The 18,638-nt window shown below is 36.1% G+C and overlaps 3 protein-coding genes across 4 annotated transcripts; 1 reads left to right on the top strand and 2 right to left on the bottom strand.

Moving 5' to 3' along the window:
* Window positions 1–235: 235 nt before the first annotated feature.
* Window positions 236–2,087, bottom strand: LOC106339610 (COP9 signalosome complex subunit 8). Its single transcript, XM_013778456.1, has 5 exons — window positions 1,940–2,087; window positions 1,759–1,838; window positions 1,277–1,458; window positions 748–855; window positions 236–495 (listed from the first exon to the last, which is right to left on the bottom strand). The coding sequence occupies exons 1-5, from the start codon at window positions 2,021–2,023 to the stop codon at window positions 356–358; spliced, it is 594 nt and encodes a 197-aa protein (XP_013633910.1). The 5' UTR covers window positions 2,024–2,087; the 3' UTR covers window positions 236–355.
* Window positions 2,088–7,044: 4,957 nt separating this feature from the next.
* On the top strand, window positions 7,045–11,236 carry LOC106341550 (histidine kinase CKI1-like). The gene is made up of 7 exons (XM_013780290.1): window positions 7,045–7,101; window positions 7,183–7,422; window positions 7,529–8,167; window positions 8,258–8,630; window positions 9,227–10,779; window positions 10,873–11,088; window positions 11,189–11,236. Exons 1-7 carry the CDS (start codon window positions 7,045–7,047, stop codon window positions 11,201–11,203), a joined length of 3,093 nt encoding a protein of 1,030 aa, XP_013635744.1. The 3' UTR covers window positions 11,204–11,236.
* A 645-nt stretch (window positions 11,237–11,881) lies between these two features.
* LOC106336945 (ribonucleases P/MRP protein subunit POP1) lies at window positions 11,882–15,524 on the bottom strand. 2 transcript variants are annotated; one of them, XM_013775936.1, is made up of 10 exons: window positions 14,735–15,524; window positions 14,559–14,655; window positions 14,369–14,476; window positions 14,085–14,285; window positions 13,886–14,004; window positions 13,340–13,792; window positions 13,131–13,239; window positions 12,540–13,027; window positions 12,279–12,449; window positions 11,882–12,179 (listed from the first exon to the last, which is right to left on the bottom strand). In XM_013775936.1, the coding sequence occupies exons 1-10, from the start codon at window positions 15,193–15,195 to the stop codon at window positions 11,975–11,977; spliced, it is 2,412 nt and encodes an 803-aa protein (XP_013631390.1). In that variant the 5' UTR covers window positions 15,196–15,524; the 3' UTR covers window positions 11,882–11,974. The 2 variants fall into 2 exon arrangements, with proteins under 2 accessions (XP_013631390.1, XP_013631391.1); XM_013775937.1 differs by having other exon boundaries at window positions 13,340–13,789.
* Window positions 15,525–18,638: the final 3,114 nt, after the last annotated feature.

Genomic DNA, 18,638 nt, shown 5'->3' with positions numbered 1-18,638 from the left:
GAAGTCACAGCGCAGGGAGGGAAGGCCAAAGAGCATAACGTTCTTGGGGAGAATAAAATCACAGGAGACATTGGCAATCTCTACACGCCAAAGTCTCTAATTACTTGACATACATCTGGTTTCCTCATTTTCAGTTGTCTATTTAAAGATTTCATTATTTGATTAACGTGCATAATATCAATTTAATACCAAATCAGCTGATCATATCCATACTAGGGTTAAGATGAGACATGTGTCGATTAGAAACTTCTGAAATAAATCTCAAAAAAAAACTGAAGCTATAGCCATCTTTTCGAAACAAATTTTTGTTTGATCTTTTTAGTTTTCGCTAATCTGAAACCCATAAATTAGGAGTTTAGTGTTCAAGGTGGAACACATACTCCGTCAAGCGTTGCAGCTTGGATGAATCCACCTTTTGCTCTCTTTTAACAGCTTGCTTCTTCACAGTCACCATTTGAGATGCTGTATCCACTGTCCACCCATTCTCCACAACATCTGTGTATATCCAACATAAGAAAAAAAAAGTTAAACAAATATATATTCTTCTATTCTGATTCCCCAACATAGATGATTGACATTAGAGGCAGACACAAAGTTAAGGCATTTCCCACAAAAGTAGAGACAGTAGTATTGTCCCCAAAGGATAACTTCTTGAAACTAGAGCGAATTCAGTGTAAATCTACGAATTGATGTGGCAAATTTATCTTTCAAAGCATTAAGGAAAGTGCAGAAAGAAAGAAAGCTTACAAGTTGTGGCATCATCTTCTGTCATCCCTAGGAAAAGAGCCAAAACGCGGATGGCAATTGTGGAGTAGGCAGACAACAAAAGCTGAAACATCCTTTTGGTGTAAACGTCTTCAACAAAAAAAACAACACAGGAATAGCGTTAGGTGCTGATGGAATGTAAAGTCTTACCAATGAGGTAATTTAAGGGACCAGGCATTGAACAATTGATGTCTTGTAAATGCAAAAGCGGTGCTGCTTATAAAAAAAAAAAGATGAGCAAAAAAATGTACAATTTCACACAATTTCGATCAAAAGTTGATGGATTTAGTTGGAAAAAATCAGTTAACACAAATCTTCAAGTCTGGTCTCACTAGATTAACACAACAACAACAAAGCTATTCGATCTCAGATTCTCAATATGCAGATCAAAGCTTAAAACAAGATAAGAGTAAACAGTCACTTTACATGTTTATAGTAATCTGTCAGAAAGCTTAGTTCAAAAAAACCATGCCATACTAGCTAAAAAGGTATTAGGACAGAAGAAAATAACCTGAGAATGCAGCAACCATATCTTTAGCTTCTGGACTCCAATCATAACCCCGAATAGCTTCATACACACCTGCGTAGTCACGTGTCCAGAGCCTCTGACCAATCCTCCAAGCAGCAACAACTTCAGGCTTGCTTTCCTTCACACTTGTAGGTATTGTCTTCCAGAGGAAACGAGCGCTATCACTACAATATTATCATTCCAGATTTAGCCACACAAGAACAACAATCAAAAGCAACTTTAAAAACAGTTTTAAAAAGGATTTCCACAACAGGTAATCTCTACCAAGTTCTAATTTTATCTTCTCAGTGGAAACGAAAGCAAGTCTAAGGTGATAAGCAGCGCTATATAACTTACAAAGATGCAATTCAAAACCCTGTTCTGTAATTTCAATTTCAAATCATAAACCCACAAGATTTCAAAGAAGACAGCTCTCTAAGCTAACGGCGCAAACAGTAGACTCAAAGAAGAATTTTTTAACTAACCAATCGTCAACGTAGAAGTAACCGAGAAGATGGATTGCGTAAGGCCAGTCATCATGGAAAGAGATTCCTTCGGAAGCAACCTGTTAATTAAAATCGAACGATTATCCTCACAAAATCCACCCTATAGAGATAAAAACCCTAGCGAACACCAGAAACAATGATAGCGAGAGAAATTTGGGACCTGAAGCATGAGATTATCGCAGATATCGGCGATTTTATCGAAGGATTTGACGGCTAAAGCTTCCGTAACAGGGGAGAGATCCATGGTGCTGCGCTTGGAGATTTGCGAAGCTGACGATCCTTCTTCACAAATTCACTGTACAAACACATTATTTTATTTTTGAAACCTTTTCAATACGGTTTAGTTTAGTGGGCCGAGCCTTCACAAAAACAACTACGTTTGGGTCTGATAATAAATGGGCCGAGCCTACAAATTTCATAGCTTTAACACTTTGCTCTTGTTCCTAGCCAAAAATAGAAAGAAAAAAGTCTTTCTCGTTGCGCTATCTGTTTGAACCGAGTTTGGCCGGGATATTAGTAATTAGAGACAAAACTTATCGGTGGATTAGTTCAAAACCGTTTTACTAAATAGGTGAACGGTTTGATTACAAATAAGGAAAGTTTGATCGGAAAGTAAGCCGGTGCTCAGGGAACGTTGGCATGAAAAATACAAGTCGGCGAGAATATAAGAGGGTAAAACCCTAATTCTAGCTGCCACATGTGTATGTTTGGATCCCCTCCCTCGTTTTCCTCCCTCTCCTTGTATAGATGCTTTTTTGTTGCCCAATTTTAGGTCGATTTGATCTAATCCCACATATATTAATCTTGGAACATTACAATATATTTTCGTAGCTACGTGTCATCACTATGATGATTCTTAGGGTCTAAATGGTGACATAAGGAACTAAATGGAATAATCAATTCCTACTCATTCTTAAAAATTATACCATTTATGAGGAATATTTATTGTGTATGATTCCTTGTCATTCCTTAAATTTTAAGGAACTATAGAACATTCTGTAACATCCCGCCCGTCCACGGCTAATGTGCCATCCACGCCCGCTCTCTCGGGCCGTTGGTCCTATCCCGTTCCAACGGTCGGTGCGTTAATTTTTCCAAGGCCCGAAAGTCATGTTTACTGATCTTGCAATCACTACATGACCTTTCTCCGTGCTTTGGCTTCACTCACACGGTATCGCGAATCACTTCCCGATAGGTCACCCATCCTTTCACTACTCCAGCCCAAGCACTTTTAAATCTGGAGTTCTAAACAGATGTGTAACGAAAACGCTAAGTCAACTTTGGTGACATAGGTAGCCAAATCAATTCTCTTAAACATTTCCCTATATCACAACTTGGAATGTTACAATTTACCCATCTCAAAGAACTCAACGTCCTCGTTGCGCCCCACGACAGGTCTCAAGACACCTCTCGAGTCAGAACCGAGATGACTAATCAGCTCTGATACCACTTGTAACGCCCCGCCCGCCCACGGCTAATGTGCCACCCACGCCCGCTCTCTCAGCGCGTGGGCCCCATCCCGTTCCAACGGTCGGTGCGTTAATTTTTTCAAGGCCCGAAAGTCATGTTTACTGATCCTGCAATCACTACATGACCTTTCCCCCGTGCTTTGACTTCACTCACACGGTATCGCGAATTACTTCCCGATAGGTCACCCATCTTTTCACTACTCCAGTCCAAGTACGCTTAACTCTGGGTTTTAAACGGATGTGTGACGAAAAAAGTAAGTCAACTTTGGTGATATAGGTAACAAAATCAATTCTCTTAATCCTTTCCATATATCACAAATCGGGATGTTACACATTCCTTATAAAAATTAATATGGAACAAAAGCAATAAATATTCATTTTCATTCCTTTTATTTTGTTTCTACCTATTTTTTCGTACTCATTCATATTCCTATTTTAATGGTCATTAGTTAGAGTCTTAGAATCCTTAGAAAAATAAGTTGATACATATAAATATATATTATACTTTTTATTAAACTAACTATCAAATTGACTAATAGTGTACAAAAGAATATTCTCAATTATTTTGTTCAAAAAAAAATATATTCTCAATTCTTTCCTTAAATAAAAAAAATCAGAATATCCTAATATGATTAACATATATATGACAATTAATGATTATGAATAATACATATTTGATAACATTTTTTCTATCTTCTTTCTTTTTTGTTTAACTTAATATTATTAGAAGAAATTAAACAATCACATCAAGCATATAATAAAAAATTTAATTTTTTTCTTATATGTTATATTTTGAAATTTTTAAAATGACTATAAATTACTAAAAAAATTCAAAATTTCACATTAAAAATTTTGTGATCAATGGTTTAACTTTTTTTGTTCAAGCAAGATACAAATGATCATAACTTTTTTTATTAATAGAAATTCATATTATATATTAATATCATTTCAATTAAATTATATAGTATATAAAACATATAAATATTTTAGTTTCAAAATTTGCTTTAAAAATTACTGAGATCTTAATATATTTTAATTTTAAAATTTGTATTGATAAATCTCACATTTAAATTTTGTGATTAACAATTTAAATTTTTGTTACAGAAAATATACAATGTTGATAAAAATCATATGAATAGGAAGTGTCAATAATCAATATCTATGTTCAAATATACTATATATATATATATATATATATTTGTCAATATCAGTTTAATTATATGCCATATAAAGTAAGTAAAATGATTGCTTTGATTTATTTACCAAAAACATGAATGTAAATAAACAAAAGGTATTGATTTTGATTTATGTGTTTACTCTGATCTATATACTTTTATGTATACAAATTATTTTTTAAATAAGTTATTTCTAATATGTTATTTGATCTTGACAATCCCAAAAATACACTTCTTCAAATCGAAATAATTTTTAATACTGGAAACATTTTATATATATATATATATACATTATATCATTCAGAGTAAATATTTTAGTCTTGATTTTTATTCCTAAAAATCTTTTAATGAAATATCATGACAAGATTTCAATCACATCTTTTTGAGTTTGTTTGAAAAATGAGAGATTTGATCATTCGTCTAATATTTGTTTCTCCCTAATACATTATCTAGCTATTATAATTTAATAATGCGAGATTTGAGCTATTTATTATAATTTTTCCGGTTTATCATTTAATAGATCAAACAGTTCTTAATTTATACATAGTTTATATATACTAGAATGGTAAAATATTATATATATTTTTTATTGGTATACTCTTAAGTAACTAAATCTCAAAAGCGTAGGTTAATAAAACAAGTATTTTGTTTTGTTGTTCTAGAATTAGATGATTTTTAGACCGAAATAGTGAAAATATACTAGATAAACATTTATATTTCGAGTCTGCATTTATATATAACAGTTTGATATATTAGATTTGAACACTAACATGTGAATACAGTTTGTCGGTGAATTTCTTCAAAATTTTGATTCTTAGATATGTATATGGAGTGGAACTAATTTTTACAGATGTCTATTTTTTTAAATTGACACTTATGTAATTTATCAAATTCACAAAAGAAGTTAAAAAGAAGCAAAACTCATATAAGTGAAACAGAAACGAAAACGAAAGCACAATTTTATAGATTTAGAAAATGAAAATCACTTATGGAGAATCAATAGTAAACAAATCGAGAGCATAAAACCTAATTCCATTTCGTCATTTTACAATCGAAATTGCCTATATGGTTTTGGTAATTTGTGTCATCCACAGAACTTAATTGTCTTTTGTGCATATGAACTCTTAGAAGGATTATCATCTAATCTACTTTATTAAAACAGAAGTACATTTATAGAATAACCCTAAAAGTTACACAATATTTACAGCCAAATTCCTTTGACAATTAAATTAATCTCACATTAAAAATGATTGTATTTTCCACATATTCATTATTTTTCTAAAATAACTCAAACGAACTACAAAGAAGGAAACATATTATTAATAGCTCAAACGAACTACATTGTTTTCCTAAATATGATTTCCACGACTATAATAATGGAACTACATCAATTTAGAATCCAGAATATTAAACAATCACAAAAATCTTTGATTTTACTCTTATAATAAATGAACAAGCATAACTATGTTCGGGTATTATAAATTTTTGAACAAGGTTCAAGTTGGATTTTTCCGTATCCGGGTAAGTTTGTAGGAACCTAAAAATATTAAATATCTCAATAACTTATATGTTTTAAAAATATCACTAAACAATTTATAAAAAGTAAAAACCAAACCCGCACGAATGTGCGGATCAAGCTCTAATGGACATTAAAAAAAATCTTCTGCTTTAATAGTATAGATGTAACATTTAATTATTATCCAAAATATATTATTTAACATGGTGATTTTTATGTCCCCACATATTAATCCCATTTAATACTAGGCCTTAAATAGATTTGATTTTATTCGTGATATGCGATTAATTTTTAGATTCCTTAATTGTACAATGCAAATCACATTTAGATGCATATGACAAAACAAGTCAATTTTTGCTGAACTAAACACTGCGGGAGCTTTCTATGGTCTAATCTAAAAGCAGGTCTTATGTTTTGAGCTATATTGCGAGAGTGTGGTTTGTTCCAAGTTACCCATATTTTCATTACTCACAGCTATCTCTGTCTCCTCCTATTACCTTCGGTTTAGCAGATTCAGCTCCAGAAACACAACAAAGAACCCTAGTTTTCACATTATCTTATCAAAAGGAAAACTATTATTACGTCTCAGACTTGTACTCCTCTTTCACATTCTTGAGTTTTTTTTTTGGTGTACGAAAATGGAAGAGATGAAACAAGTTAGATAGAATTCAAATACTCTCATCTAGATGTTTTTAGCTTTGCTCTTCTGTTTTAGTGACGAGAATTGTAAATTGAAACCTAGAGATTTAGGACTATAATTCTCGACTTGTACATAACCCGTTTTAAAATTTGCGTTTTAGTGTGTTGTGCTGATTGTTTGTCTAAACTCTGGAACGAAATTTTTCAGTGAAGGAGAACAATCATATATAAGTTGTTGTAGCTTGGAGGACTAGTCAGAAGCTGTCGTGCATGTGTGTTCGAGTTTGTGATTTAGTGTCAAGAAGCTAAATTAAGATATATAAACGGTTGTTGCATTCTCAGGTAAACAACTTATGTATCAAAGGATTTTCTGTATCTAGAATGCAAAGTTTCTAGAACTAACTTGCCCATAGCTTATGTAACTTTATACTATTTAACTATGAAATGTTAATTTACAGAAGAAGTGATGGTGAACGTTAGAAAGTTTGTGACTTCTCGTCCAATATTTGTCTTCTTCCTCTTGGTAATATTTTCTTACTTGTTAATTCTTTTTATAATCGTTGGAATATATTACTTAATAAGGTTTTGTGTCGAATACTTTTAGGCATTTCTGGTGATTGTTTTCGGGTGCATACCGGTCACGATTTGGCTCAGAACAACTAAGAACGTAACAGACGGCATTGTTTTTTGCACTGAAGGCCTCCGGTCAAGTCTAGTTTCTGATATTGAAAATATCGGAAAATTTACCTACCAGAAGACCAGTTCATCTACTACCGGTTTAGCCAACATTATAGATTCTTATCTCACAAACAATGATACTCATTTCAAAAAGATTCAAACACAGGTTTGTTTAAATTAATTTACGTCAATTCATGATTCTAGTGATTATACTAAGAGATATTAACATAACGATAATGATATTTTTTGTCTTTGTTGTTGTTATTTTTCAGGTCGCACCGGTGTTGTTTAAAGCTTATTTAACGATCCCTCAAGTCTCACAAGTTTCGTACATTAGCACGGATGGTCTCTTGTTTTCTTACAAAACAGAACTGAACGCAAGTGTCGCTGTCTTTGCCAATTCTTCAAGTGGTAAAGGAGACTACACTTGGTACACTCAAACAGTCGATCAGATAACCGGTCGTCTTACCGGAAATGCAACGAAATCTAAGCCTGTGGATGTAACCCATAAAGACTGGTTCCAAGCAGCGCAGAGAAACCACACTACCGCCTTTGTGGGACCTGGTTTGGGAGGAGAAGTTAATGAGGCTATGTTTCAGAGCGTCGTTAGCTTGTACAGCAAGAAAGGAGCTGTTTCATTAGGGTTTCCGGTTAAAACGTTAATCGATTCTTTGAACCGTTTGGATCTAAAGGGTGGAGAGCTTTACTTGTGGACCAAGGAAGGGACATTGATTGTTCCTGGAAGATCACTAAAAGCTACTTTCTTCATCTCCAATGGCTCCATTTGCTTTGGTAGAGAATCGTCTCATTGCATCCCCGGAAATTGTAGTTCTCGTGGTTACCAGGTGGAGATCGGAAGATCGAAATTCCAAGCTTTTTGCTCTGTTCTTGAAGTTTCCGGAGTGCCTCTGGTAAATGTTATATATCATCTTCTGAGACTCTTCATTGATTCATAACTTTGTTTCTCAAGATTCTTCCATTTCTTTTTCTCTTCTTACCAGAGATACACATTCATGTTTCCCAACAAAGAAAGGGGACCAAGCATCGGGAGCGCATCGCTATATCTTCTTGTTGCAACAATGTTTTTGGGCTTGTGCTGGCCTCTAGGGTTTGTGGCGTGTATGGTGAACGCAGCAGGAAGAGAGATGCATATGCGTGCAACATTGATCAACCAAATGGAAGCAACACAACAGGCCGAGAGAAAAAGCATGAAGAAGAGTCAAGCCTTTGCAAGAGCTAGCCACGATATAAGAGGTTCCCTTGCCGGGATTACTGGTCTGATTGATCTATGTCATGACTCTGAAGAAGTTAGACATGGGTCTAACCTAGAGTCTCGTCTTAAGCTAGTGAATGGCTGCACCAAGGATCTGCTTGGTAAGAATTTTTTTCTTGATTAACCTGGGATATGTGTTTTGCAATGTTCTTTTTTTATTAACTCTGATTCTTGACCCTTTTCTTTTATGTGTGTTTGCAATGTTTTGGAAACCGGACCGGACATTGACTTGACATTGTAGTTGGGTCAATGATCGGACCGGTCCAACCGGGTTTTAATTTTTAATTTAATTTTAGATTAAGTAACTATATATATAACTATAAAATTTTGTTTTATAAATTTTTATATCATTGTTAGAATCTAAAAGTGATACAAAAATAAAATGATTTTTTTTTAAATAATATAAAATATAATGAAAAATCATTTATTTAGATAGGTATTTAAAAATATATATTTGTAAAAAAATTGCACATTTTAAATATATTTTTTTTGTTTGAATTTGAGAAAACCGGGTAACTAGCGAGTTTCACCAGTTTTTGACCGGATTTTCCGGTTTAACTCAAATCTGGTTTTTAGTACAATCCGAAACCGGTCAGAAAGACGAGCCACAGGCTGACCGGCCGGTCCAGTTTCAAAACACTAGAGTTTTGTCACTTTGAACCCTAACAGTAAGTCGTGTAATGTTTTTTTAAAACAGATTTGCTCAACTCTGTTTTGGACACGAGCAAAATCGAAAGCGGGAAGATGCAGTTAAAGGAAGAAGAGTTCAACCTAGCAAAACTTGTGGAAGACGTCATCGATTTTTTTCATCCCGTGGCGATGAAGAAAGGGGTTGATGTGGTTTTGGATATGCACGATGGCTCGGTTTTCAAATGCTCTAACGTGCGAGGAGATGGTGGAAAACTGAAGCAAATCCTCAACAATCTTGTCAGCAATGCGGTCAAGTTCACGGTCCAGGGACACATTTCGATCCGAGCTTGGGCTCAGAGGACCAGTTCCAATGCGGTCCTTGCATCAGACAATGAAGGAGGTTTATCAAAGTTTTCAAAGAAGAGTAAAGACCAGGGTTCAATGTCGAATTCAGTTAGAAACAATGGGAACATGATGGAGTTTGTGTTTGAAGTGGATGACACAGGGAAAGGGATACCAATGGAGATGCGTAAATCAGTGTTTGAAAACTATGTTCAGGTAAGAGAAACAGATCAAGGACAACAAGGAACTGGATTAGGACTTGGGATTGTGCAGTCTCTGGTAAGGTTAATGGGAGGGGAGATAAGAATCATTGACAAGGCCATGGGAGAGAAGGGAACATGTTTTGAGTTCAACGTTTTATTGTCAGCAGCATCAGAGTCTCAAGTGAGTAGACAGGACACGGAAGAAGGAGATCACATGCATGGGGCTATTAAAACTTCATCGGGAGGTAGCATGAGCATACGGAGCATGAGCCCTAGGTTACACAACTGGCTCAGCTCGAGTCCAAAGCAAGAAAGGTCTCGAGTGCTTCTTCTGATGAAAGATGGAGAACGTAGAAGGGTTACAGAGAAATACATAAAGAGCCTTGGAATAAAAGTCACAGTGGTGAAAAAATGGGAGCATCTGAATCATGTTCTGGAGAGGCTTATTGGGGTTTCACGTCAGGGTTCCATGGGAAGAAACGAATCATTAAGCTCGAGCTCAAGGGAGTTGCCTTTGATTGGCATGGATGGGATTGATTCAAGAAGCCAGACTCCTAAAAGAACAAGGCATGGTTTCTCTCCAGCTCTCCTTGTGGTGATTGATGCGGAAACCAGATCATTTCCTGAGCTGTATGACATTGTTGAACAGTTTCGCAGAGGCTTGCACCATGGTGTTTCCTGTAAAGTTGTTTGGCTTAATGATAGGGGAGATGGAAGTTTGAGAGGGGACATTAGCTGTTCTAAACCGTTTCATGGATCATGTCTCAACAAAGTGCTGAAGATGTTGCCTGAATTTGGAGGAACCGAGCCAAAAGAAGACAAACAAGGAGCTCTCAAGCCTAGTGAAGATGAGTTATTGAGTGGAAAGAGGGTTATGGTGGTGGATGATAATCATACAACATCTTTATATGCAACAATAAAGCTGAAAAAGATGGGAGCCTCTGAGATCAAACAATGCTACAATGGAAAAGAAGCTGTGAGATTAGTCAGTGAATGGCTTACACAACGAGAACATGAGGAAGGAGGTTCATCAGAAATGCTTCTTCCCTTTGACTACATATTCATGGACTGCCAGGTACATTTTATTTGATAAATCCTTCTTCCATAAATTAAGGAAATCGCTAAATGGTTCAAAACTGGTACTACATCATCATCTTTGTGGATACAGATGCCAGAAATGGATGGATATGAAGCAACTAGAGAGATTAGAAAAATGGAGGAAAAATATGGTGCTGGTTTGCATATTCCAATTATAGCTGTATCTGGTCATGATCATGGTTCAACAGAAGCAATAAAAACCATAGAAGCTGGAATGGACGCCTTCTTGGAGAAAAACTTGAATCATGACCAGCTTGCAAAGGTCATCAGAGAAATCACAAGCAAGGTATGGGCTCTCTAAACTAAGTATTTTAAGTTGCTTATATCATAGGCTTTTCTATTCTCGTTTCCATAGAACACAAATATTTTACATTTATTTGTCACAGGTTCAGAATCCATAATAAGCCGGATTTTGATGGAAGAGGGGAGCTATGGATGCAAAACCATCTTCAGACTCCATCATCAGAAATGATGATTGGTTTCCAACTGTTTCAAAGTGGGAGTACGCTTCTATCAGATTCACTGCTAGCTGGATGAATCATTTATCAGCATTCTCATCTTCCACAAACTTTAGAAAGCAAGCATCAAGCATCAAGCATCAAGCATTTTAGGCCGTCTCTCTTTTTTGATGCCTTGACATCAGATTAGTTTATATTTTTGAGGCTCTCTCGCCAACTCTTCGGTTCTTGGTTCTCTCTTATTTCTAAACTCCGAGCTATCATTCATTCTTTATCCGAAAACCTCTTATCAGCCTGAGAAAAATAAGAGAGATTATAGTCAATAGATTACCAACAAACTAAACCACAAGAACTGAACAAAACTTACGCTAAAGATGTTTTGCGCTTCTTTTCCGATGATGATTAGCCATTTTCATCAGTCTTTTAATTATCATTTGAAGGGTTGCAGAACATGGGAAGAAACTTCGGCATTGGTTGCAATAACCGTTACTTACTCAGAATTTCATGTTCGGTTGAAGAAGAATGGAACAGAAGATACAAGTTAATCTGAAACGAGTCTGATCAATATTAACACCAGTGATATATCCGTATTCCCACTTCACTTGCTTTTGATAATATAAATAATTAAAATGATATTGTTTAAGATAAACAAAAATGTGATTTGAGACAAACAAAAGTGTTAGGACTGGTGGCGGAATAAAAAAGATTGGCATTTTAAAAGCAGTGGGCATCACCAGAAGCGTCTTGTTGCTCCAAAACAATAGTGGCCAGTGCGAGTCTGTAAGCACAAGATCTTAGGTTTCTAACCAGAACATAAATCTCCTTCTTTCTCCGTTTCACATCTTTCCCCCTCCACTGCTCTTCTCTTAGTCTCCCTAACAACACTGCATCACACAGAGCTTCCGCCGTCGGCTTTTTACTGCACATTATTATAACAAGTTTTAAGAACTCAGAAACCAAATCAGCCTTTGGTGATCATTAAATCAAGATCTTTATGGGTTTAATTTTTGTTTTTTACCTCCCACGGACAAATCCTGTCGTCACAAACCCAATTGGCCATCTATGAGATTGCTTTGTATGAGGGTTTTCAGGGACATTAAGTTCCCAGGTTCCAGAAGGTTGTTCTAGAAAGTAAGAGCTTACAGAAGATTGAGGGATTGTAACACGCCCTTCTTCTCCCTCACTGCAGCTGTGAAACATAACGTAGTACATCAGAAATCTCATCCCAAAGTGAAAATAGTTTCAACTGATTCACAACAAGATTTCTAGGAGATGTTACCCGGATTTTAGTAATGATACGTCTGCGAGAGATGGTGCACATACAACCGCGCCTTCTTCGAATGAGCCTTCCTTGAAAGCATGTAGAAGAACTCTGACAAGGCATAGTTTGTTATCACTCCTCTGATGGATCTCAGCTCTTGCTTTCGTTTCATCTTCTTGAATCGTCTCCACACGATTTGTGAAAGTTTGGAGAAAAGTAGGCAGCGAATCTGGTGTTCTCGCCACCATACCATCGAATACATTACCACCATTACTAAAAATCTCCACTCCACTAGTCTCACCGCTTGTAAGCTTTTGATCGGAACTCTCTTTGACACAGCGCGTGACATGGATACTACTCCATGGAGGCGGAATGGGAATTCTGAAAGGTCTCACGGCAAGAGGTCGCCTTTGTGCCTTCTCCTCCACGTCTACAGCTTCACTCATTGTTAAAGATGAATATGCTTTGCAGTCAGGAAAATCTGATGGGAAAAACGGCAAACCAGCCTGCCAAAAAAAAAAAGAGTTGTTCAGACGTTTCTCAAGTCTAAGGTTTAAGAGAATCATATTACTAATGGATTAAAGTTCCAGAGAGAGAGAAGAAATATACATCACAAGAAAGCCAGCGTTTCTCCCTCTGACCTATTGCCTGACCTCCTTTTGAGACAAAGGCATTCCAGAAAACTTTGACCCAACTAAGGGGAAGTATGAGAGACCATCTGAAAGACCATAATAATAATAATATGATTAATTGTGGATCCTTAAAGACATTGATTCTATATAACAACACAGAAACGATTCAACTAAAGTGCAGAGTACCCTGTAGCTGTATCCCCAAGCTTTCTATGTTTAAGAAGCAGTAAAGGACAAGACCTCGAACTCCTTGGCTTGCTAGATATCTTAGGAAACTCATCAGCTGCGTCGTCGATGCAAAAAGACTTCATACGACTTTGATGCTTCTCCCAACACAATACGTTCTCTTCTTCTGGAGGATACAGTTCACTATTTGCATCCCATAAGCACTTGAAAGTTTCAGCCTCTGTGCTGGTTGTCATCATCTCAAGTGACTCAGTAGGCTCCGTTTTGGTCATTTCAGCTGACATTGTAGTATCATCACAAGGATTATTCGGGATTAACCGCGGATCTATGACAAACCGTGGTAAAATAGCGCAAGATGGTATGCTCTCCTCTGTGTAAGGATCAGCAACGTTCTTAGCTTCGGCTTTTTCCATCGAACATTTTCTTAAAACAGAGGGAGGACTCTGTGAGCTACTGCAAAAGACAGAGAAAACTGAGATAAGAAAATCTTCCCTTTGTTCATTTGCGTTCTTACAAAACCGTTATATATTCACTTAGGTGGCTTACCTTGTAACAGGATGTAGGGTCTTTTGCAGAAGCTGAGATGCTTTTGTACCAAAAAGTTCAAGTTTTGCAAGCTGGCCTTCGAGTGACAAGCAATCAACTAAGACACCTGTCTCATTCATCTGAATGGAGAAACTTTGGGAGTCACTAGTAGAGTCATCTAAAAATGACTTCAAAAGGGGAAAAAAAGAATATAACTTACCTGATTTTGACAAGCTAGTTTAAGAGAAGCACATCCCTCACTGAAGGAAGAAGCATGGATCCACACCCATAGTTTTCGAAAGTCATTTCCTACGCAGTCAGCCGCTTTCTCCTCATCTATTCTCTTAGGTAGCTGAGAAGGTCTCCACATATAAATTACAGGAGCAATCACCTGAGAAACTGGTGGTTCGACATGATAAAGCTGAAGAAGACAGAAACAATTATGATTACATCCTCTGCTGAAGGTACTGTTTTTTTGTTTTACTCAAAAGTGAAAAACTATACCATGGAGTTCCCATAACAAAATCCTGTGAGAATAGAGTCGAAGACTTCCTTGGAATGAGATGAAGGAGAAGGCTCCAGTAGCATGTTTAATATCGACAAGAGTGAGCCCTGAGAAGTTCGAAGCCAGATAACATCAAGATAAAAAAAACTTGATTAGAAGAATCTCTCAAGAATTAAGGTAAATGCTCGCCTCTGGACCCTCCAACTGCACAGCAATGTGATAGCTTGCATCGTGCACAAGAACACCTTGCCTAGACTTGTTCAAGATATCCCTGGATCCCCTTCCTCTAAAACCATGACAAAAACAGCCTTAAAAAGGCACAAACTATATTATACTAATGAGAAGCAACAAACTGTGAAATTTACCTGCCATGTAAACCAAGAGGAAGGTGAAAGCCCCAAAGCTTAGTCATAGAGAAGCGTTTAGCATGCCAAACATGTGTTCTCAGCCTCTTTGTTCCATCACCAGTGGTAGAAAAACCCGATTCAGGGTTCCCTTTAAGTTCCATTCTCCTCTTGACTCGTCTTGGGATCTTTGTTTCATGAGATGATGATGCTTGTTGACCAATAGATAACAATAATGACTCTGATCTTTGCCTCTTAATGTTACGTCTCTTTGAAGGTTGGCTAGTGTAGGCATTGGTCCTTCTCCTCTGGTTCCTCTTTGACCGGAAGTCCTTGTTCAAACGCTCAGACACTATGGAGTGAAGAGATTCGAGCTCTGCTGCCCTAGCCTCCGAGAATTTCTGGACGCTGATTTCTCGAGGGGCGAGCGACGATAGCCCTCCACCTCTTTTCTTATTGTTGTTCCCATTAGCCGAAGCCATTAGAAATCAATATCACAGACTTGTTCGAATGAAACCCTACTGCCCAAAACCCTAAAACCAAACCTTTTTCAGAAATCAAAAGTATCGTTTTTTTCTCTTCTCTTGGAAAAATTGGTCCAGACAATTTGTCGAACAGATGGCGCGCAGGAACAAGATACTGCGCCGGCAATTAGACAAGGACAGAGATAAGCTGCTTAACTGAATCAGAAGTGGGTTTACTTAAACTGTAGATGGGTTGACCTTAACCGTAATTTATTTTTTCGAACAAAAGATATAAATCTTGATGGGCCTAGACAGAAGCGAACTAGAGCTCATTTGTTTGTCAAGAACAAACTGATATATGAGAAAAAAGAGGTAATACTCCTACTATTTCTGAAAAAATGTCATTTAACAATTTTTTCTTCTTACACAAAAAATATCATTCTTGAATTCCAATGCAATTTTCAGTTTCAGTTTAGTATTAATTACAAATACAATGATTTTTTAAAATAATTTTTTTTCCAAATACTATTGATTTAATATGTATAATTAATTTAAATGCATTTCAATCATTTTCTTAATCTGTATAAAAATGGTTAAAGTAATTCAAAACAGAAAGAATATGCTTCGTAATATTGATTCAAAGGTGAAATTATATTCGAATATTAAATTTTAAATATAATTAAATTAAAATTAAAGTATTTGAATTGTTTTCTTATTAAACTATTCACATACAACAATTGAGAAAATAAAACCAAATTCAGTCAGCTAAATTCCCAACCATGAAGACTTCTCTCCTCTCTTCTAGAGAGAGAGAGTTTCTCTCTAGTCCTTCTTACCACACTTACAACTTTCAGAAGGAAGAGAGATTCGGATTTTCTCTTTTGTTTTTTGTTGTAAAATTTTCGATCTTAGAACTTCATTTTCCGGTTAGCGGATTATCTCTTCGGGTTAGCCGAATTTGTGTTCGCTTTGGCGAATTTTTGTTTTGTTTCTCAATCTTCATCAAAGCTGTTCTTCAAGCTTTTATGGTTCTTCGATGAGATTGAAATCAATAGTTTTCCACTCGTTCTTACTTTAATCCCGTAAACTACTGAACGGGTTCTTTGCTTCCCGCCCAACCTAATCTCTTCCTCTAAGAGATTAAGTCTTTCTTGTTAATTAGCCGGTTATGGCCTGAAGAAAGCTTCTCTGAGGACTGATGAGGTTTGATGGATTCTTGCAGTCAGTTATGGAATAGATCAAGAAGAATCAGTGCTTTAGAGCGGTCCGATAAATGGTATCTTTTCTCATTGACTAATGTTTCATCTGCTCCAAAATTTCCGGTGAAACAGAGTATTCTCGACGAAGTAGTTGCGGTTAATGGTGGAAGGCTTATTCAAGTAAAGATTAACGAATCCAGTGGCGTAGCCGGAGCAAATTGGTATCGCTACGACATCAACTTCTCCTTCCTTATGGCGGCGAATTTCAACTGCATGCAGGTGAATTGAACGACGTGTGCCTTGTTTCTCTGATCTTTCGCCGCGTGGAAAGCTGAAGTAGAACTCGGAAGCGGTGGATTTATTATATATTAAAGTTGGACTTCCATTGGCTAAAGTGTATTCCAGATCTGTATTTCGGAAAGGGGAATGAACCATTAATTTTGCTTGTATGCTTGCCCTTTTGGACTTTTAAATGAAATACAAAGTTGACAAACAAAAAAAAAATTCAATTTAGATGTTTCATTTGGATTGATAAATAAACAGTTCAATTAGATGAATATACAAATTATAGGAGAAATTTGCGGAAGTGTGCATTTTTTTTATTAATTTGCGAACATGGAGATTGAAGATACCACATTGACATTTATGTCCTCGACAGCAATCAGATAGACCTACTAGCTCGACTTGGAACTAGCAAATTATCAGGTTATGAATTGTCTTATTGTTTGATTGATGAAAAGTTGAAAAGGACGTGAACAGATTGAAAAAGAATATATGTGTTCTCTACTCCTCCACATATGAAACCGGTTAGCTAAATAATAATTTAAAAAAGGAATTGATCGACTAAACCAAGCCACCTCCTTCTCTTCCATATATGTCCTTGTTCGCCAATTCCGTCGCCGGTTTCTTCTTCCACCATCAACTGAAACCAGAGCCTGGGAGTCGTCTCACGACAGGACCACTTCCGCGAACCACCACAAACTTCGTCTTCGTTCTCGGCTCTGTGCCAGCTTCTCTGCCACGACATGACTACTTCCGCATTCCTATGTGACGTATATGTCTTCCTCGTCGTGTTCATCGAGATCCTCAGTCGCGACAATCGCTCATAACCACCGTGATTCAAGTTTTTTCACTGTGGAAAGACCAATACTAGGGCTTCATTCTTCGTCATGTCTTGCTCCTTTGAGGCCGGCTTCACCGGATTCAGGCTTGGCTGTCGGGATCGAAGTGAAGAGGAGTTCCAATGGTGATTTCCCACTTTTGCAAAAAAGGTCCATGAACTTCTGTTTTTTACAAAGAGACTCAGACTTTCAGTATGTGCAGAAATATCCTATTGATTAAGCCCCAGACATTTCAATCTTACAATTTAGCCCATGCAAATATTCTGAATTTATAGCGTTAGTCTCTGAACTGTTGATAACTTCGTTTCTGAACCCTATGTACAAAGTCAAGATGAGGAATATAACAGGATAAGTTACTTTGTAACCGGATATATTTATAAATTTCGATAAATCTCTAATGAGATTTCCATATATATGTATACCATGGTGAAAATCCGAACCCTAACTATTAGAGGTCACAACGGATAAATTTTAAGCCCTAGACCAAAAATCATTAACCATGATATTAAGTTAGAGGACACTGTCGTCAAAAAGTATAAAGTAGTCATAGATACTAAAACAACATCAAAATTAGTAATCACTATGCCCTAAACATACATAGATAATCCCGAATGTATAATATAAAGTTTGTCTTGGATTCATCCCTTATGGTTAACCTGTAGATTCCCCAACCAATAGTATTTTGTTATTTCATATTTCAAAAAAAAAAAACAAAGAGTATATAAATATCCAACAAGTTGTATTATGTTTTTTAAATAAAAAAGTATAGGTAAATTAAAAATAGTAGTAGCTGCTAAAAATAATGATTTTAAAAATATTCGTAACACCTTCACCAAAAAAACTAAGCCCTAAACCCTAAATATAAACCCTAAACCCTTGGGTAAACCCTAAACTCTTGAGTAAATCCTAAACCCTTAGATAAATCTTAAATCCTAAATCATAAAAACTAAATACTAAATCTTAAAAACACTAAACTTTTAATCTTAAACCCTAAACCTTTGGATTTACCTCAAAGTTTAGGGTTTAATATGTAGGATTTAGGGTTTAGTATTTTGCTGACGACGTTAGAAATATTAAAAAAAAAACTTTTTTTTGCAACTACTATTATTTTTTTATTTGTTTTTACCTTTTTATTTTCAAA

The sequence above is a fragment of the Brassica oleracea genome, chromosome C4 (genome assembly GCF_000695525.1).
Source record: "Brassica oleracea var. oleracea cultivar TO1000 chromosome C4, BOL, whole genome shotgun sequence".
NCBI lineage: Eukaryota > Viridiplantae > Streptophyta > Magnoliopsida > Brassicales > Brassicaceae > Brassica > Brassica oleracea.
This window is presented reverse-complemented; position numbering and strand designations above follow the sequence as displayed.